General features: G+C 46.3%; 1 protein-coding gene across 2 annotated transcripts; it reads left to right on the top strand.

Annotated features, from left to right (window-relative positions):
- Positions 1-8562: 8562 nt before the first annotated feature.
- LOC144119172 (uncharacterized) lies at positions 8563-14683 on the top strand. 2 transcript variants are annotated; one of them, XM_077651866.1, is made up of 2 exons: positions 8563-8900; positions 14287-14683. In XM_077651866.1, exons 1-2 carry the CDS (start codon positions 8582-8584, stop codon positions 14511-14513), a joined length of 546 nt encoding a protein of 181 aa, XP_077507992.1. In that variant the 5' UTR covers positions 8563-8581; the 3' UTR covers positions 14514-14683. The 2 variants fall into 2 exon arrangements, 1 of the variants encoding a protein (XP_077507992.1); XR_013312281.1 differs by lacking the exon at positions 8563-8900 and adding an exon at positions 12838-12927 and having other exon boundaries at positions 14287-14375.
- Positions 14684-22070: the final 7387 nt, after the last annotated feature.

The raw sequence follows: 22070 nt of genomic DNA, 5'->3' as shown, positions 1-22070 counted from the left end.
GTCTATCAACTGGTGCATACAGAACATCCCTCATAAACAGTCTGTATGTAGAAACAAATGAACCATCTCTTGCAAACAGAAGAGCAATGCTTACCTGTGCATATTCACTGAAAATAAGATATTACCAAAACACCTTTGTTACCCCATAATTACCAAGTGTTCATCTAGAAGACTGTTCAATAATAAACCACAATTAATCAGACCTTTGTTATTACGCTTTAAAGATGCATATCATGAACTGGGAATACTAGATGCTCTACCTAAAATTGCCCTAAAACACGATCATTTGCCGCCATGGTACTGCCTTCCCGCTGCATGTGACTTCACGCTTACACAGTTTCGTGAAAAACAAAGACCACATAAACACCTACTACAAGAATGCTTGGCTTTGAAAGAGAAATATTCAAGCTGCATGTAGTTTTACACAGGTGGCTCTAAAACAGCGATGCACGTTGGAAGTGCCGTAGTACAGGGGAAATGGGAAAAATAGTAATATTTCAAAGTTATGCATCAATTTTTACTGCCGAATGTTAAGTTGTCTGTATGGCTGTGGAGAAAATAGTACACGAGAACATAGAAAACAGTATAATCTACACCGATTCCTTGACCGTACTCTGAGTGCTGCAGTCAATAAATGCAACTGAACTCTTAGTAGGCAGCATCATACACAACATAGAAAATTTCGCAACACAAGGACATACGGTAAGGTTCTGCTGGGTCCCAAGCCACGTCGGCATAGAGGGTAACGAGAGAGCAGACGCAGCAGCAGTACGAGCTCAAAATGGTGAAATCAAAAATGTGGACATACCTTTTAAAGACTGCATAAAGCTGATAAATAAAAAAATAAACAAATGGCAGAAAGAGTGGGATAATGAACTCAACAACAAACTACACTTCATAAAGCACACCTAGGGGGAATGGAAGTAATGCAGACTCCAGGAACTTTTCACTGAAGTAATCTTATGTCGTCTTCTCATAGGACACACACACTGACACGCAACTACTTACTTACAAAAGAAGACAAACCTGTTTTTGAAAGATGCGTAGACGAGCTCACACTAAACCCTATCTTATTCGCATGTTCAAACCTAGAAAAACTAAGGCAAATATATTTTAGTAAATTTTAAAATCAATGCATTCTGTTTCACCCGGCGCTACTCTTGAGTGATAATGCAATTGTTGATATTTCTGATGTTTTTAACTTTTTACGAGAGGCTAGCTGTCTTTATAAACTGTGAACGCCTCACTTTTTCTTGATACACTTCAGCCACTTTCTCAGTCCTGAGAAGGCTAAGGTGTCTATTTCATTGGTTAAGGGCCTCTACATCAATGCCCTGCAAACGATGGCCGCTTAGCTTACCTGACCTTCTTTAAAGTTTTTACCATTAGCCATTTTAAAATATTTCTGTGCTTTACCTTCACTAGGTGATGTGAAATAAAACTTTAAGACCTTCACGGCACCAGTTTGTTATATTTTGTATAAAATCTAGCACAAGACAATTTTCTATACCTTGTGTTTGGCGCATGATGGCCTTAGCTGCCTATGTGCCATAAAACTCAACACGCACACTCACGCAATTTCGCAAAAAACAAATTCCACAAGCTATAATGCAAGAATTTCTTACACCCGAGGAAAGAGAGTACTTTCACAGCATATTATACATATGGGTCAAACACAGAGGCGTACGTTGGAAGCGCAGTGGTACATTGGGAACTGAAATAAAACAGTGTGCATCCATCTTCACCGCCGAATGCTACGCCATCTGTGTAGCCATAGAAAATATATTAAAGGAGAACCTCGCCAACAGTATGATTTACAGTCTCGCTAGGTGTACTTACAACCCTCCATTCTGGAAATGCAATAACTCCGCTGCTTGGCGACCTCATACACAACATTAAAACAGCCATAGCCCAAGGACAAAACATAAGACTGCTGGCTACCTAGTCATGTCGGCATAAAAGGCAACAAAAGAGCAGATTTGTGCGCTGCTCAAGCTTGTGGCAAGCACATTAAAAATGTAAGTATGCCCTATAAAGATTGCATAAAATTTCTACATTCAAATGCAAGGAAACAATGGCAGTGCGCTTGGAACAGCGAAAGAAATAACAAACTACACCTAATAAAACCAGTTTTAGGCCAATGAAAGTTATCTGTGCACCAAAAACGTTCCAAGGAAGTCCTTATGTGCCGTCTCCCTATAGGCCACACACACATTACACACATTTCTGCTTACAGCCGCCGCGGTGGCTGAGTGGTTATGGCGCTCCGCTGCTGGCCCGAAAGACGCGGGTTCGATCCCGGCCGCGGCGGTCGAATTTCGATGAGGCGAAATTCTAGAGCCCCGTGTACTGTGCGACGTCAGTGCACGTTAAAGAACCCCAGGTGGTCGAAATTCCCGGAGCCCTTCACTACGGCGTCTCTCATAGCCTGAGTCGCTTTGGGACGTTAAACCCCCATAAACCAAACCAAACATTTCTGTTTACGAAAAAAGACAAACCAGTTTGTACATGTGGAGATGAACTTACAGTTAATCAATTTATTTTCATGCTCGCAACCAGAGCACTGCTCTTAGGTGAAAATGCAATAGTCGACATGTCCTGCGTTTTTAGATTTTCAACAGAAGTTGGTGTTGTTAAAAAGATTTAAAACATGTCGCAGTGCTTCGCCGATGCACCCCAGCCACTTTCTCATTCCCGAGAGAAGGGCGGAGGTTTTGTGTTTGATTGGTTGGGGACCTCCATTCCTTGCACAGCCAAGGACGACTGATGAGGTTACCCGAACTCCTTTGAAACTTTTAATATTAGCTATTTATCAATATTGTTTTGCTGTCAATACTAGGCAGAAGAAAATAACTTTTTCAGCTTTCCACACCGCCATATTTTATATCTTCCTAAAAATATCCAGAAACAACCTTTTATACCTTGAGCTTGGCGCATGTTAGCCTTAGTTGCTTATGTGCCATTACACCAAACACAACCAACCAACCAACACCAGGACTTGTATGTATCGCGGTCAGAGTGCTACTTTGAAGCCCCCTTAACTGATTGTCTATCAACTAAAAGGCCACTTGGACGCTGCTACATGTGCAGCTGTAATGGCCATTGAATGAACAGAGGAGCAGGGAACTGTGGTGAGAATTTAAAGGCCTTTGAGCAGTGGCGGGAAACCAAAGCCAGACTCAGATGAATGAATTCATAGCAGCAAAACGGGTGAAATTTTACTGCAGTTAAAAATATGCAGCTTATTTTGCAGAGAAAAAAATTTGGGCACCCACAAAACACTGCAGCTAACATAAGGTCATTGCTTCCAGGCATATAAAAATATCCAAATCGTCTTGCTCGAAATTGCATAAATGCTTCTACAGCTCGCTGAAAGCAATTCTCATTTTTGGAGAAAGTATTGCTGTAACATTAGGCATTCAGTTTCAGCCTCTCAAATTGACTCTCAGGAGGCGTCGCGATTGTCGTTCGAAGCGGCGTCCCTGCTCGAGAAATCAAAACAAAACTTGAAGCCCTCGCGGTTAGCATCGTCAGCTATAAAACAATTACTATCTGTTCTGTATATATTCCCCCACATTTTACATTAACAGTTCATCATCTACAAGATGTCATCCATGAGCTTCCACAACTATATCTAGTAGTTGGGGATTTTAACGGTCACTCCCTTTTTTGGAGAAACGAGCGCTGTGACTCTAGGGCCCAAATAATCGAAGATTTTATCCTCGCAAATAATGTATGTCTTTTAAATGCTGAAAAGGCCACATATTGCTCCCCTACCTCGGGGACAATAACCTGTTTAGATTTGTCGTCTACTTCACCTTCTTTTTTTAACGATTTTAAATGGGATGTCATTGACAGCCCATATTATAGCGATCACCTCCCTATACTAATCAGTTTAATATCTCCACCGGAATTAATCCCAACGCTGGAAGCTGGGGACGCTTGAATCTGCATATAGCAAAGTGACAACGTTTAAGAGCAAAAGCCACTTTACAAAATACAGATTTAGAAAACCTGAGCATCGATCAGATAAACGAAAAGTTCACCAATTATATCGTAACGGCTGCAGAATTAGCTATTTCGCAGTCTTCTGGTGCAGTGCGACAAAACCCCACAAAGTGTGGTGGAAAAAAGACTGCAAGGAAGAAAACAAAAAAAAAACAGCAAAATAGATCTTGGGGTAAATTTCGCAGGTATCCGACACATCAAAATCTCGTAAATTTTAAAAAGGCAAGAGCTAAAGCTCGGTGCATTCGTCTCATTGCCGAGAAAGGTTCATCGCAGAGTTATGTTTCATCTATAAACAGTCAAATATAAGCTAAAAAATGTGGGAGCAGGTTCGAAAATTAAACCACTTCTCACCGCTCACAATTCCTCTTCTGACAACACCTGGCACAGAAACAAGCATAAGGGAACAGGCAGACATTGTGGGTGAACACTTTGCTGCAGTTTCCAGTTCATCGCAATATACGCAGTCATTTATAAAACACAGAAATGCAACCGAAAAACAGACTTCCAATAAGTGGAGGTTGAAAAGAACAATACAACAATTTAATTACTCTCCAAGAAATAAACAAAGTACTGTCTGTCGGAAAAAAAAAACTGCTCCAGGAGCCGACCAGATGCACTATGAAATACTTGCCCATCATTCTGAGACTGCCGTAGAAGCACTTATAGGATTCTTTAACACAGTTTGGACATCAGGGAAAATACCTAAGGCCTGGAAAAAAGCTATTATTGTACCGTTTCTTAAACCTAATTAACCTCCAACATCTCCTAGCAATTAAAGACCCATAGCCCTTACTTGTTGCCTTACCAAATCCTTTAGAAGTGTCCTGAATATAAGATTAACTTTTATCCTTCAATCTTGCGACCTTCTAGATATCCATCAATGCGGTTTTAAAAAGCGATGCTCCACAACAGATCACCTAGTCAGTCTAGTATATACTGTCAGAGAAGCTTTTATCCACAAACAATTACTGCCTTGCAGTCTTTCTCGATTAAAAAAAGCATATGATACAACATGGAGGTTCGGGATTTTTCAGGACTTAGGTGAGCTCGGTATCCGTGGCAGAATGCTAACTCCCTTAAAGACTTTCTGTCTAACCACTCATTTAATTTCCGCCTAGGCTAAACCTTTTCGAGGAATTTTATTCAAGAAAATGGAGTACCTCAAGGGTATATTTTATGCACAACTCTCTTTATTGCAAAAATGAATTCTCTTAGCAAAATAAAACCGAGGTCTGCTATGTATTCAATTAATCTACATGACCTCCAGATAGCTTGCACATCCTCCAACTTATCAACATGTCAAAGACAAACACATTTAACAATTAACAAACTGTCATCATGGGCAGGCAGAAATGGCTTCCGGTTTTCTGCACAGAAAACAGTAGCCATTATTTTCTCACTCAAACGAGGATTAGAGGCAGATCCGACCCTACATCTGAACGAAACCGAGTTGCCCGTAAAAAATGAACACAAATTTTTAGATATAACATTTGACAAAAAACTCACTTTCGTGCCTCATATTAATGCATTAAAAAAGAAAACTTCCCGATCTTTGGACATACTCAAAGTCCTTTCACATAAACACTGGGGGTTTGACAGGTCAAGCCTTCTAAAAATTTATCGCTCTGTGGTACGATCCTGCTTAGACTATGGCAGTACAGTATATGCTTCAGCAAGGCCATCGTGCTTGAAACGACTCGACCCAGTGCACAATTTAGCTTTACGCCTTTCAACTGGTGCTTACAGGACGTCACCTATAAACAGTCTTTATGTTGAAACCAACGAGCCGTAACTTACAGACAGAAGAGCCATGCTCACATGCTCGTACATTTTAATAATCCGTTCACTGCACAAGCATATTTGTTACCCCATCGCTACAGAGTGCCCATCTAGAGTACTCTTTAACAATAAACCGCAAGCTACTCGGCCACTGCTCTTGCGATTTGAAGACACGTGCCAGAACCTCGGCGTACTAGACATATTGCCAAGCATTGCTCGAAGGCGAGGTCCACTTCCGCCATGGTACAACTTTCCGGAAATCTGTGATCTCGCTCTTACACACTTCCGTAAAAAACGAATTCCGCAAGAACATATAATGCAAGAATTCCTCACACTTGAAGAAAACTACAGTAATTAAGCAGCTTTTTATACAGACGGTTCAAAAACTGACGCTTACGTTGGAAGTGCAGTGGTACAGGGGAATTAGAATAAAATAGTAAGACTTCCACAGTGTGCTTCCATCTTCACTGCGGAATGTTACGCTGTGTAGCCATATAAAAGATAGTAAATGAGAACCTTGGCAACAGTATTATTTAAACAGACTCGCTAAATCTGCTCACAGCCCTTCATTCTAGAAATGCAATAACTCCGCTGCTCGGCAACCTCATACACAACATCACAAGAGCCATAGCTGAAGGACAAAACATAAGAGTTATGCCAACATGACTTGGTACCCGGCACAAAGGCAACGAAAGAGCAGATTTGTGCGCTGCTCAAGCTTGTGGCAAGCAAATGAATGTAAATGTGCCCTATAAAGATTGCATGAAATTACTACAATGTAATCCAAGGAAAATTTGGCAGTCCACTTGGAAGAGCGAAGTAAATAACAAGCTACACTTAATAAAACCAGTTCTTGGTGAATGGAAGTCTTGTGTGCACCAGAAATGTTTCAAGGAAGTCATTATCTGCCGTCTCCGTATAGGCCACACACACATTACACACAACTTTCTGCTAACAAAAGTAGACAAACCAGTTTGTGCATGTGGAGATGAACTTACAGCCAGTCACATTTTAATTTCATGTTCGAAAATGGAAACGCTGCGGAAAAAGTGCTTCTCTCCGTTTTATAACCAATGCATCCCTTTTCATCCATCATTGCTCTTAGGTGAAAATGCAATTGTGGACATGTCCTGCATTTTTGGATTTTTAACAGAAGCTGGTGTTCTTAAAAATATGCAAAACATGACCCAGTATTTTGCCGGATGCACCTCGGTCACTTTCTCATTCCTGAGAGAAGGGCTGAGGTTTTTTATTTTGATTGGTTGTGGGCCTCCAGTCCTTGCCCAGCCAAGGACGGCTGATGAGGGTACCCAGCGTCCTTTGAAACCTTTAATATTGGCCATTTGTGAATCTTGTTTTTCTCTCAACACTGGGCAGAAGGTCCTATACCGCAATTCGAGCGAAAATTAAAAAATAGAAAGAAGATACGACTGTACCGAACTATTCAGAGTGTGAATGAAAAAGTCCTCACCAACGCCGCCAACAGGCATTGATTTGACAGTGGAATTTCATAGAAGCATTTTTTGCTCTGCAGCCAGTTCTTTGAAAACTTACTTAGCTGATATCGAGCTTAGTTCCGGGAAACAAGGCTTATAATATGCGAATTCAATACTAGGTATAATTTCTACATGCTTTGCTCTACACTCTGATGATCTGACAGACTCAGGGCTGATTATGGAAATGCTAACTGCGGTACCGCGGTTCCCGTTGGACAGGCGGCCACCTGCACGGCCCGACCAGTGCCTTCTTGTTAAAGCACTATACAGTGTTTCACCTAAAAATGTACACAATTTTTTTAAATAGGCATTTTTAGTTAAAATAGCACTTTTTTCGGCATAGCATTGTCAGCGGTGCAGTACATCGCGGCGACGGAGAAGGTATGCGGCTCCCAGCCTTTCGTCTTCGGCGCGCGCACTTCCAGACTGCAGAAACTACGTCTTCCCCGGGAACTTTCAACCTATTAACTGGTGCTCTAAAAATGGACTTCATAACAGCCTGCACAGAAAAAAAAGCGTTAGCCCGAAGTACGGTTCGAGCCATCAAGCTCGCCCTCAGGCCGTGCTCGGTGCCCTCCATCGCCCTGACCTCATCATGTGTTCCGTCCCTCACCTCACTATGTCTTTCCTCCCTCACCCTCGTCCTCGCGAATTTTCATGCGCCTATCTTCCCTCACCTCACCGAGTGCAATCCTCATCAGGTTAGTGAGGATGCCCATCCCCTAACAGGACCGACCTCGTTCGTGGGTTCCTCCTTACGGCTACCTGCACGGCTCTCCTTGAGTCATTAGAATATTAAGGGAGCTTCTTTTCATTCTTTAAAATGGTTCGAATTGTAAGGCAAAAGCCGTTTCTCTACGCATCATACGGACGCCAAGCACATACGGCGGTCGCTGGATGATTTCACATATGAGTCGGAGAGTTGAAGTGCATCTTCAGTTGATCTTGCGAAAACGAAGCCCATTCTTCCGTGTCTTTTTTAAAGATTAAAAAGTCCTGTACTTGGCCCAAGGGCAAAAAATTGTCACTGTATCGACATACTTTGATTACTAGGGTTAAGAGCAGACGCTAGAATTTGGTCAGTGCTTGCTAAAAAGGTATCGCCTAGTATGTGTCCTATTCACGGTTCAGTGCGACAGCCTTCGTTGTGTTTACTATGACTATTATTGTGCTATCTTTGAGAATATGCTGCACTGTCTGCCGGCCTGCGTCAGTTGAAGAAGAAAACGAAGACTGAAGAAGGAGATGATCGCCGTCGACAGGCTGAGTCGACGCGGTTGTGTCATTATTCAAGCATGTCTGCCAACGAGGAAAGCGTGCCCAGCATCAAGCACCTCGTCAACACAGAGACGGCGACCGCGTCGTCAGGACTGCGCGCTTCTGAGCGCTCCGGCGGCCTGGACGAGTACCTCCAGCAGGCGCTGAGCCTCGACGAAGAGGAGGTGAAGCAGCTGTTGTCTATGAACGAGGAGGGGCCGCGAACGCCTACCAACAGCATGACCGCGGTGGTGCCAGGCTCGGAGCCGTCTGCCGAGGCGCCGGCTGCAGCCCAGCCCCCCGTCCTCGCTCCGGCGGCACGCTGTGGCCACCAGTCGCAGTTATTGCAGACGACGGGTAGGTTCTCTATGATGCCCAGTGGGGACATGCACAGGCACGTCATTCGCCAACAGGCGGCCAGCTGAGTTTCAGTATGTTTTGGGGCGCTTCCCGGCTATGTGCTCTGTGTGCCCGCATGGTTTCGTTATGCTCCTCGATTTACGTGGGCGGAGAAGCAGATGACCTCGAAGTGCTCCTCGGATGAAGTTTGTACAACGGTCCGCAACTGCGACAACGAAATAGAGCGGTGTATAGCCAGTTCAACGCGCGTTCACGTTAGCAAACGCACAGCTCGGCTTGTTCGCTTCGTCAACGTATTAAGACGCTGGGGTACATAACCAGCCCTACGAGCACTGTTGTTACAGAATTTACATATGTCCGCACGTACCAGTCGCTACACATCAGTCGAGGCGGTGGCTCGGCGGTGACAGCACGCTGCCGATTCCTCGGCGCTGACTTGCCAGACACGCCACCTCAGCCCTCAGAAGCATCGCACGCTGTGTGGAGTTGAAGTCGCTGAGTGCAGGCTGCAGTTATTTTCGAGAATTTCGATGTCGGAATCGGGGTCCATCGTAACGTTGGCGCGAACGTAAACAAAGCGACGACGGATCATAGAGTCTTTCAGTGTCGGCCGGCATTAGTTTTCATTTCGTCTGCTTCTATGTGGGAGCACAGCGCTCGCGCCAGCAATCGCGGAGTCCTCCGTTTCCGTTTCCGCCGTTCTCCTATTTCTTCATCAGAAAGTCCTTCGAATCCAAATCTCGTGCTAATAAACGCACCTTTCGCTGCCGGACAAGCGGCACCAAAGGAATAAAAATCGAACTGTCGGATTTTACTAACAAAAAAAAAATTGATAGCGCTGTCCTCAGTGTCCCTTTAACTAACTCTCCTACTAGGTCTTCCTGGAGAGGTGTGCCATTGAACGGTGACAAAGGCGCAGTGGGCCGCTGGCTCGCTAACTTCATCGAAACAGGCGATGGCTATATCTTTCTGCAAATGGCGGTGTTCGGCCCTAAAGTTTTTACCAGAAGCCGTGTTCGCTTGTCGTGCAGGGCAAGTACTCTCTGAGCAGCTCACACTGGCTAGCTAAGTAATAGCGATGTTTCCTTCCGCGATGCCGTTGGACTAGCGTGTGCTGTCACACTCCACCGCAGCAAACTAGCTGGCACGCGGCGGTAGTATAACGTGGTTGTCGAACACGCGCAGAACTGGCCCGCCCGGCTCAATGTCGCCGGCAGTGACGCGTGGGCTGGAGAATGTCACATGAGTTTGCTGATGTATATGGCCCCACCATTTTCCCATAGAAAATTGAGGTCGAGGACCGGGCCCTTCAAGCACTCAGACAAAGGAGCCAGGGAAGGTTACGCCTCGAATCTCTATCCTAACGGTGCAGACTCGAGCGGCGTCACCACATGGCCGCCACCTGTCCGTATTTGCGTTCCATGCCCGGCTGTCAGTGCGCATCTGAAGACAGTGGCAAGACCACGACTCATAACAAAGAAACCTGCGCCGGTATATATGCGGGCAGTCACGTACTGGTTGTCAGCGACGGCTATTTCAGAGGTAAACAGTTCACTTCCTAGAACGTGCGTCGTGGAGGGAGGTCGGACGTAGAGTTTGTGGCGTTCGTCGAATTGGGGCGTTGAGCGGAGGCTGCTCTGATAGTCGGAAGGTTGTTGTAGCGGTGGGGTCGGAGGTCGGCTGTAGTGTCAAGTCGGCGAGTGGATGACATTCGAAATGCCGAGCGACGGAGGCCCTACCCTTAGAAGTCGCCGTCCTCAGTTTTCCGGTGCGGGCTGCCTGAGAGACGACTGGCGACTTGGGGAAGAAAACCGTCGGGGTGACGGCGACCTCTTCGTGGCGAGTATGCAGGAGGGACGTTGGCAGTGAGGTAATAATGGTCGATATCACGAGGTCGTTTGGTGAAAACCCTCGCAGGAATCCGACGATACGAGCAGTGCCGAAATATGTGGCCTGCTTCACCGCAGTGGAAGCAGTGAAGCCAGATATTAGACGTGAGCCACACGTGTTTTTTCTCGACTGGTGGTCGTGCGTCCGGGAAGGCAGGCGAATTCGTAAATCGCTAATACGATGTGCGAGGAGCAGGGCAGTAGAGCGCCGGTGGTGCGGGTGTAGGGCTGCATAGTAATTCGCTGTACTTCACGATATACGCCGCGGGTGGCGGCTGGGGAGATGGCGCTGGCGGCATCGCTCGACTTAGTTCTTCACGAGCAACATCCGAAATGGCGCCGAAACTCGGGTGTTGTTCGACAGGGTGAAGTTTTTCCGCAACTCTTCACGCACGGCGCTCCTGACAGGCTCACGGAGGTCGTCACTCTCGGGGCCAGGCAGCGGCATGGGGAAGACCGCCCAGCACCGGCTGCGCCGCCTGTCGCCGCTTTTGCAAAGCAGCGACGGGGCTGCTCCCGCGGGGTCGTTGCTACTGTCCGCTGGCCTTCCGCTTCCGCGTCTCCCGCTGAAACAACACAATTGCATGTCCCCCGTAGGAGGCTTTACGGAATCAAGTGATAATAAGAGGTAGGTTTAGCCCTGGAAATCACGGTTTTCTCTCCTGCGGAATTCAGGCGCGTTGCCTTGTGTACGACCTGAATCGCAACCGACCACTCGGTAAATATCTTGAAACAAGACACTTTCCAGGAGATGTGGTCAATTTATGTCTGTCCCTAGGGGCTTCGATTTTCTTGTATGCTTTTAAGAGCGTTACGCCGTTAAACATTGCGGAAAACCCTTAACCGTGCAGTACACTGGTATAGCATGCTTCATTGGTTGCTGTGGGTGACATAGGATGACTGTTTTATGCTTCCAAGTTACCCCTGTCATGTACTTTGCCGTCGAATGTTCTACTTGTGGCTCATTACTGCGCGCTCTAATAAACGGCTACTTTATCCTTACATCATGCGGATATCCTTCCTATTTCACTAATATAGGAATTCACCTGTGCGCGCTTCTGTAAATCACACCTGACGCTGCTCCGCAGCTTAAAACGTAAATTTACTGAAGCGTGAAACTTCATGCTGTACTTACAGTAAATTTTGCTGCAGGAGATTAATTATACTATCAATAGATTTTTGTTTATTTCTTGTTCTGTGTTAGTTTTTTTGTTTTTTAGTGAGGTAGGAGTGGTGTAAATATATGTGAGGTGTAACATCCTGAAACCGAACGCGGACTGTGAAGGACCCCTGGCGGAGGGATCCCGACTAACTTCGATCATCCTAGGTTCTTTAACGTGCACTGACATTCCACACCGCGGAAGGGCTGAGGGCTCCACATAGGCAAGAGACACTACACTTACGCTTCAAAAAAGGTTTCAATCTACCTCTCTCAGTGCTCGCCAGAGTGCAGCAGGTGCAGAATACTTTCCTTATGTCCTTGAAAGTTTATCGTACAGTTGTCGTTATACACGGAGTCCCGAAGTCCTTATTTTATTTATTATTTGAAATACTGCCAGTCTCAAGTTGAGACCTTAGCAGGTGGGCATAACACGTATCACAGCAGAGGATAACATTTCTAAAAGCGGCTGTGCGAAAGACAGGTATAAACTAGACAGTTCATAACACAGAAAAAAAACTCAAAAGAAGTTGACAGATTTGCTCAGGTAACTGAAGAAAAAACATGCTCGTTCGAAAACAGGAACATTAACATGGGCACAACACGTCGTGTACTCCTTAAAATAGACAAAAATGCAGAAAAATCTTCTAGCCACTCCTCTAGTTTTAAAACACGGCTTCTAGTTCGGTACAAAAATTTGAAAATGAATCGGCGGTAGTTATGGATTCGTCTAGACGGTTCCATTCTCTTGTTACTAGCGGGAAGAAAGAATTTTTGAAAGTGTCACTGTGATAAGGATATTCGGTTAGCGTATACGCGTGCTGGTTTTTTAATGCACGTTTTAGTGACAGTGAAATGTACTTAGATGAATCGATCTTAAAAGTGTTATTAAGGAGCTGATAAAGAAATTTTAGTCGCGCGCGCTTTGCCCTTTTTGACAGCGTTTCAAGCCTGGAGATTTCAGCTAGTTGTGTTGGTGAGTCTTTCTTTTGTATCTGTTGTGAATAAACCTCACTGCTTTACGTTGAATTCTTTCAAGTCGCGAAATATTGGTTACAGACTAAGGAAACTAAACAGTGTTGGCATATTCTAGTACAGGCCTAACAAACGTTTTATAAGCTAAAAGTTTAGTTTGTGTTGGCGCAAGACGAAGACACCTTTTAAGAAAGAACAGTTTTCGTAATGCAGTTGAAGTGATGTTGTCAATGTGTTTTCCCCGTCTAAGATCGTTAGTTAATGTAACTCCTAAGTATTTGTGTTCATTGACGAAGGCCAGTGGAGTACCATTGATTTTGTACAAGAAATTTGATGGTTGCTTTTTCTAGTTACTGCAGTTGCTACAGATTTCACTTTGTTAATTGACATTTGCCAATCACTACACCAGTCCGAAAGTTTTTGCAATGATCTGTTAAGTATGGCATGATCTTGATGGCTTCTGATTTCTCTGTAAATTATGCAATCGTCTGCAAAGAGTTTGATGTTACAGGTAATGTCGGTGGTAATGTCATTAATAAATATAAGAAACAGCAGTGGCCCAAGGACAGACCCTTGAGGAACTCCGGATGTGACTGGTACCGTTTCAGATTGAATGTTATTATACAAAACGAGTTGGGAACGTTGCCACGCGAAATCTTCAATCCAAGCCAAAAGTTCCCCATCACCGATGTAACCCCGTAGTTTTACGATTAGTTTGGAATGGCATAAGCAGTCGAAGGCTTTAGCAAAGTCGAGTAATATGATGTCAGTTTGGCTGTTTTGTCAATACTTAAAGCTAGGTCATTCACAACTTCTGTTAATTGAGTAACGGTTGATAAGCCGCGGCGAAATCCATGCTGATGAGGCGATAATAAGTTATTGCACTCTAGAAACTGTTAGGTGCTTTGAAATTATATGTTCTAGTATTTTACATGCGGTACTAGGGAGTGATATCGGCCTGAAGTTGGAAACCAAAGAAGTGTTGCCTGATTTATGGATCGGCAATACCTTGGAGATTTTCCAGTCGTCTGGTAGTCTGCAAGTGGCAAGGGATTTACGGTAGATTAGACCTAGGTACCTGCTGCAGGGTTCGGCATATCGTTTTAAAAAGGCGTTTGGAATTTCATCTTGGCCACTTGCTTTTTTACTGTCCAGACCGAGCAGAAGTGCTTTTCTCACAAGCGTTATCTCGGCGAGAGTACGAATGGCTACTACCATCTTCGCTCAGATCTTTAGTTCATGTCTCTCAATACGGAAAAGTTGTCCGCTCAGCAGAAAAACATGGATTGGCTGGCAATTTTCAGTGAATTTCGTTTCTTTGCATCTCCTGCCGATATGATCATAATCTTCATCGCTGCAGGTGGTCCCGGCGCCACCGGTGCTGTCCGCCCGACGCCAGCGGCCATTGAGCGACAGCACTCGATATTCAACACTGCGCCCTTATCTACTGGCCTGGTCGCGGTCCTCCTGGTCGGCATTATTGCGGCCTTTGCTTACGCAATCATCTTCCGCGGAGGCCAGGTGTCCGGCCGAATAGAGAAGAGATCTCCAGGGTTGGCGAATGACACCGCTGGGTTTTCCGGCTGATGCAAAAGGCGTGAAAGCAGCGCCAGCCAAACCAATAGAGACCTGTGGGACGCACGTTTGGCGTCGCAGTCTCGGGCTTATCGGTTCTTCCTTCACCGAACCGGCTCTTTCAGCGTCGATACGAATGCAAGAATTTAAATGTTTCTCAGACGCTTTTTTGTTCTTTTCCGCTGGAGACACCCCAACATAAGTTACTCTATGCACAGAATAAGAAACCGAACCAAAAATGAAATGACCCCTCACTAAAGGTACTTTTGAAGGTTTTTTTAGTAAAATGTGCCATTAGGAAAAATAACCTCGGGTATTATCCTACCTTTCATGCAACCCGGAGAACCAGCACCCTCTTTTTGTAATTACAGGCTCGTAGCCCTTACCAGTTTTATAGCGAAGCCATGTCAAGTGTTACGAATATCTGATTAAGTTTGTTCTTCAACCCCGTGACCCGGCTAATGCCATAAATACACTGATCGCATTCCGCGATCCTATCATACATCCTCATTCTATCGTTCACCTTAGTGCAACTGCACATAAAAATCCAGGAAGGCATGCATCAAGAAATGGCAACCAGTCAGGAGGTTTGCCTTCGCCTCATCCTTGAGCGCCGCTCTAACTGGTAGCCTCTCTTGCTGTGCATTGGATATCATTGTCTTTATCACCATTCATCTGTTCGCTCTGCGGCAGAAATATTTGCGAGGGGCGCTGAAAAAAATTGGTTCTAAAGGAAAAGAAAGGCGCATTAGCTGTCTCACTTCACAACTCAACCGCGCCATAAGGGAAGAAATTAAGCAAGGAGTCAAAGCAGAAACAGAGAAATTGGAGTTATAGTAGGGAGCTCCGGATTAACTTAGACCACCTGAGGGGTATTTAACGTGCATTTTCCTGCACACCACATGGGAGACTCTTGGGCTTTGTCTCTTCCGAAATCCTGTCGCCGCTCCTGGGATGCCATCCCGCGACCTCGGGATCAGCTGCCGAACGCAAGAGCCACTGAGCCACCGCTTTGGGTAGGGAGAGTCAACCTTTTTGTGAGAGCAGACACAGGAGCAACACTACCACCAGGGGCATGCAGATGCTGGTCAGCTGCGGCACCACGGGTTGCTGAGCTCATGTGGTCTCTGCAGTGCGTGGCGGTTCACTGCGTCTGAGAAAAGCGGATCGAGCCGGTTAAACCAGAACAGGGTGCGACACAGCACTTTGGCCCCACTTCCCGCAGACCGCAACTCCGGCCTGATCCGACCGAAGGAAATGGGCAGTCGCCTTTTGCCATTTTTCTCGTTCATATTCCTTTCTCACGACTTTTCTGACTCCTCCTCCCCTTTATAATTGGGGTGCACAGCTGGCGTGGCCAGGGCTTTCTTTTAAGTTCCTGTCCCGTCCCATAGCTGAGCTCCATGGGGAGCGCCTGGCACCTTGGCCGAAACACATACTTTTTCCTCCTCCGTTATACCGTTGACCCTCAGAAAAGAGGGCGGACTGAAGTAGCAGCTAAACGAACAGATAAACTTGCCGGACAATATCCCTCTTTGTTTCCAAATATCAAACAGGTGCCCTCAGCTCAGGGCATAGAGCATGAAAAATGGCCAGTGGGTACTTTCTCCTTGAAGTCCGAGACAATGTCCAACACTCCAGCATTCCAGAGCCTGTTTCGTTTCAGGTCATACCCATCACAGTCTCAGCCCACAGATAACTGACCACTAACTCCGGAGTAATGACCCAAAACGACTTCCTGTGCCTCGCCGAGGAAGAAATGCTCGAGAGACTCAGGTAGCAAAATGCTGCTAACATCCACAGTATTAAAATAAAAAAAAAAACGCCAAAGGAGGTACTCACGACACACCTAGCTTGTTCTTACCTTTATTTCCTGCACATTCCCAGAGTCAGTCGCAGCGGGGTACATAAAATATTCTACCGCATATACTGGTTCCTAGATGATGTTTAAAGCACCAAAAATTCGGCCATGATTCGCAGTCACCGTGGCCGTCAAGCATGTGCAAGGTGTGCCTCCAATTACCACCCACCCAATGACTGGCACGCTGCGCCGCATTGTGAGAACTGTGACGGGGAGCACCCTGCATACTCTAGGTCGTGTCAGTCCGGCGATAGTAAAAAAGCATTATAGCCGTGAAAAACATTTGATGCAAAACATCAGTTTCAAAGAATCACGAATACGTTTCGAAACCCAGGTGGTCGAAGTTTCCGGAGGCCTTCACTGCGGCGTGTCTCATAGCCAGGGTGGCTGCGGGACGTTAAACCGTTAATAAGGGCAGACTGTTTTTCAATGCAAAAACAAGCTACGCCGATCTGGCTCGTGGCGGTGACACCACACAGGAATCCACCCGCAAGCCCGCAAGGCTTGCCCCATCCTGAGAGGCTTGCAACCAGGGCCGAATTAAGAAAAATGGGGGTCCTGGTGCTAATGCGCATGCAGGCCCCCTTTCCCTATACTTACCCCCCCCCCACCTCTGTCACCTACTACGCTACTGTAAATATGCCATGTTTTATTTTAATTGCACCAAATTTAAAAGAACGAAGTGCGCAGAGTTCAGTGTAGGCAGCCTTTCGCACTCGCAAAGCAGAGCCTAGACTGTCAAATACAACATTGTAGGTCTCTACGATAAACTTTTTTCTACCTTGTAGCGCACTGTTGCTTTTTCCGTCCGGGCGCTTACTCAAAACGATGAGTTTTCCTTCATCCTGATAACATTGATTGGTACGTAGCGTGCGTGCTCTCTCTTCAAAGGTATCAAAGAGAGGTCGCAAAGAATTAACAAAGCCTTCTAGAGAGCTCAGCAGGTCTACAGCAGTTGAAATGTCTAGGCCTGGTTTCTGAAGTGCTACGCTCGTTTTGTCAAAGCGCTCCAAGATTTAACTCCAGAAAATCGGCATGAATGCAGTCTCTAGTTTTGTCATTTTCTTGAAGAGAGAGTGCGCTTCGTTCCTGGTGTCACCGTTTTCTTCCTCGTTCTTTGATATAGCTTCAAGGCAGCACAAGACTGCAATGAAAATTTTCAGAATGGCCTTACATGATTCTGCGTGTCTTGACCACCTGGTCTCAGAAAGATTTTGCAAAACAAGCTGCTGGCCAGTTCCGCCCATGCTGTCCAAAAGATACCTCCATCGCTTAGGTGAAGTAGCAAAGCACACATACAGTCTCTGAATCACAGTGAAAATTTTGACTGCCTCAAGGCAACTGTCAACGCTACACGCGCCAAGTTGTCAATGACCAGCACACGGGACGTAGACTGCCAATTCGTTCAGGTGTTTGATTTGAGCTTGCAGTCCTTTGTATTTTCCTGACATATTACTCGCATTACATTAAGCTTGGCCCCTACAATCATCAATTGAGATGTCATTGGTCGTGAATAGAGACATCACGGTATCGAAAAGATACAAGTCGGTATGCGATTCGATTGGAACAAATCCAAGAAAGCGTTCGTACACTTTCCCATTTAAATAATATCGTAAAACAACTGACAGCTGATCAACGTGAGTAAGGTCTGGAGTAGAATCAACAATTAAATAGAAGTATTTTGCGCGTTTCACTTCGTCAACGAGACGTTCCTTGACAGCTTTTGCCATATGCTCGATAAATTCAGCACAATTGGTTTTTTACAAATACGATGGGGGACCTTTTCCTTTGTTTGTTTCCGTAGCGTTTGATGTGCTCCTCTAGAAAGGGATCAAACCTGGCAATGGCCTCAAGCACTCCCATATAATTGCCATTTCTCGGTGAACCAAAAATCTCACTGCCCCTAAACGCTAGGTTGCGCTCAGCTAGAAGCTTAACTACAACGACTTCGCGCTTGAACGCCTATGTCCAGTAAGCGGTCTCAGTGACAAGATGCTTAACCAGCTCCTTGTCAATTGTGCTGCTCGAGTTAGAGCGGGCGAGCCATGCTGCCATACAGTTCCGGTGCTCGACGCTATTTTAATGTGCGCGAACCTTTTCTTCTGCTATTTTCCAATCAGAAAAGCCGTGCGTGGTGGAAGCACTGGGTTTGCTTGAAATCGAAAATAGTTTGCACATCAAACAGTAAACGGAACCTTTGGACTTCGAGTACTTTAACCAGTATCGCTCGGACGCCTCCCCATTTACAGCCTTTCGCACGGAAAGATGAGGTGACATATAGCGCTTCTGAGTTTTGCATTGCCTTTCGGAAGACGGAAAATTTTCTACCGGATTTTGAAATTACAATGGCCCTTTCTCAAGGCATACACTCCGAAAGCTGTCAGTAATAACGTCCGGCCACTTAGCAGAGTGACTTCAGAGAAACTCGCAACGTACCTCTTGCTGCGGGGGTGTCTGTACTTCTCTGTTGCCGCAACGAGAAGCCGTCTCATTCGTCCTCTCGCGGCACACTTTGTGGGCGGGAACATGACTTTTTGAAGCCAAACTAACAGGCAACAAGTGAGTCGGTTCTTGGAGTGTTGTTTCCTGGCGCTTGTAAGTAGAAGGAGGCTCATCGGGGAGGTTTGGCACCTGTTGATCAGCAGTAGTAGAAATCGGGCGTGGCGGACCGGATACCTGGAGCTCTGTGGCAGGGGCCCGGCCGAGTAGCATAGACGTTGCTGACTGAAGAACAGGACAGGGCTCGGTTAGCGTCGGTTGCTCAGAAATATGGACGAACGAGGTTGGCACCGTTTCCACAGGATCCAGACAACCAAGATGAGTCAAACCTTGCTTCTTGCCAGGAAATCGTGGTTATGGCGTTGGCAAGTCCTCCGCAGAAGCACAGTCGGTACTATTGGGAATTTGACACGGACTCTGGGTAGAGCGATCATACTGCTCCGCGGAGCTGCATTCAGTAGGTACTTTGTCATCTTTGGTAGCTTCTTTTCACGCCCTTCTCTTCCTAACTTCACCTTCCGTTTAGACGCACCACTTTGATGCTTCCAACCGAGTATTTTCGCGTGAATGGATGCTAATTCTTTACCGCACCGGGCACTTCGTCAGTCCGACGCGACCGCAGCTGTCCGGACGATGACTGCCGCACACTGCCCGGATGGTCCGTGGCTGGTCGAGAGTGGTGCGTCCCCCGGGAGCTCTTCAGCGTGCGGGCTTATGCAAGCTTAAGCGGCGGCTCGGGGCTGAAACGCAGCCCGCGATCAACTTCCTTTCATAGACGCGCGCGGCGTCTGTCGGTTACTAGCGCCAAAGCAGCCATTCACATACGCATAGAGTTCCTTGTACAAATTCCCTCCTTCTCCATACAAACTCACTCCTTCTCCCGTTCCGGTCTCGTCTACCTATTGGCTAGGAGCAATCGTCTGTTCTGGGAGGTTCTCGATTTTACTTTCGCCCCGTCGATGCCGAGCCCGAGGACGACTCCTAGCCCGGGCGAAGTTACGCGCCCTGCGTCGCCTCTGAGTCGTGTTTTTCTACTTCTTTCTGGAAAGTTCGGCGGACAGTCTGACCTACTTTTTCCGTCGAGCGCGCGCGAGGGTGCGCGGCCACTAGGCAGGAATGGGCCCTGGAGACAGGCCTCTGTGTCTAGCTCTCCAACTTCCCCTTTCACTGTTTCACAACCCTAGCCCGAACAATGAACATTCCATGTCCCATGGCACGCAGACAAAAGCACTTGTGACGTGTTCTTTCCCTTCCTGCCTAGACTCTGCCATCAGACTCATCATCTGCTATCGGACTCATCCTCCCCCGCCCAAATTACCATCACGGTAAACAAAAGTCGAATGGGAGGCACTGTTGGGTACTGCAGCACATCCTTTCTATGAGAAGGATAGCGATGGAACTATTTGAGAGGTGGAGGGTGGCGTGTTGGTGACGAGGGTCAAGGGAGATTTAGGTCCTCATCCCACATTACATGTTTTAGGTGTTTCCCCCTTTCCCCTCCTCTCCAGAAAGCACTGGACAGACGGACTGACCGGAAACCACGAAAAACCTTCCAAGGAAACGCACCTCGCTTCGTAAGAAAGAGGGCCCCGCCGGGGTGGCGGGGATTCCTGTTTTCGCAGCTCGACAAGCTCTCCCCAAATTATCAGGCTAAACGCATGCTGTTACATTAGGTGGGAAGCCCTGTCTGCTCGTTCTGGTTTTCTCGCTTCATACATGTCGCTCGAAGTTCCGTTGCCCATGGTTTCATATACAAAGCAGGTTAGAATAAATGGGCCCACTTCTCCTACTGTCCGAGGTGAGGCCCTGGGCTGCAGCCCCCTTAGACCCCCTCCCCCTAATCCAGCGCTGCTTGCAACACTTACAACCCCAGCTTCTCCGCTGAACTCTGGTGAGGCGATGGCCACAACGTCGGGCTCGTCCGTATTAGAGCGTCGGCACAGCTCGCTTTAGCGGGCTCAAAATTAAGAACACTGAATAACGGGCAGGAAAAAGCAAAAAGCTAAGTTTTTAACCCTACACCCATAAATCATTAGACATGACGTTCCTATACATTGCAATTGTCAACGACTGATAAAAACCGCAGCGATGTAAAAGATGTTTTGATCCCACTTCCCCGATAGCTTTAAGTTTACAATTGACTAGCCTTCCGCTGTGGCCGAGAGCAGGAAACTAAGCTCTCTGGAGGTGCTGCTGTTGTGGTCCAGAGTTGTATTGCAACTAGCGAAATCAAACTTCGGACTAATTGTGAAGATCTTGCAGTCACTGCTTTGCATTTTAAAACAATCCCAATATGTTCTATATCTGTAGCCACATCTGACAGTAACACTTTATGCCTTGGAAGCAGTTTCAAAACAGCTACAACAGCCATGTATGGTTGTGTGGGATTTTACTCCATTTTGGTGGCGTAAAAAGCGGACACTGGAGGCTTTATTTCAGATTTTATTCTCTGCAATAATGTCTGCCCGCTGAATACAGGCAAGCACACCTACTGCTGTCCAAACATTGGAAAAATCAGCTGCTTAATTAATCTTTGTGTTCACCATCTCGTTTTTCAGATTTCAAATCGCATGTTCTTTAAAACCCGGTCGCAAGTGATCGTTTGCCTGTTGTAATCAGCTTGACATAATGACGATGAATATTACCAAGAAAATCGCGACGTTGGAAACTCCACCTGATTGGTCACTGTTTCGATCCGAAGTCAGCCTCAAAAAATTATTTTTGGAATATCTCAGTTTAGAGTACGTGAACTAGAAATTTAAGGATTGCATTGTTACTGCGCCACACGTAGCTACCCTATAGTCCTTAGGAGTTTTGCAGCAAAATTAGAACGTTTGGCGTGCACCAAAATGCAATGAAGGAAACAAACAAAGCCTCGGGAATTTCGCGCAGATACCCAGCAGGCCAAAAGCCGCCGCGGTGGCTCAGTGGTATTGGCGCTCGGCTGCTGGTACGAAAGATGCGGGTTCGATCCCGGCCGTGGAGGTGGATTTTCGATGGAGGTGAAATTGTAGAGGCCCGTGTACTGTGCGATGTCAGTGCACGTTAAAAAACCCCAGGTGGTCGAAATTTCCGGAGCCCTTCACTACGGCGTCCCTCATAGCCTCAGTCGTTTTGGGTCCTTAAACCTCCATAAACCAAACCAACAGCCCTAAAACCTTACAAATTTCAGAAGAAAACTGCGAAAGTATAGTTAATCCATCTCAATT

This window comes from Amblyomma americanum, chromosome 2 (genome assembly GCF_052857255.1).
Source record: "Amblyomma americanum isolate KBUSLIRL-KWMA chromosome 2, ASM5285725v1, whole genome shotgun sequence".
Lineage (NCBI taxonomy): Eukaryota > Metazoa > Arthropoda > Arachnida > Ixodida > Ixodidae > Amblyomma > Amblyomma americanum.
This window is presented reverse-complemented; position numbering and strand designations above follow the sequence as displayed.

Excerpts from the sequence above, each read along its gene's own strand:
- LOC144119172 (XM_077651866.1), top strand. The coding sequence starts at position 8,582 with ATGTCTGCCAACGAGGAAAGCGTGCCCAGCATCAAGCACCTCGTCAAC. Across the intron at positions 8,901-14,286 it reads GCAGTTATTGCAGACGACGG|GTGGTCCCGGCGCCACCGGT; the intron begins GTAGGTTCTCTA and ends TCATCGCTGCAG.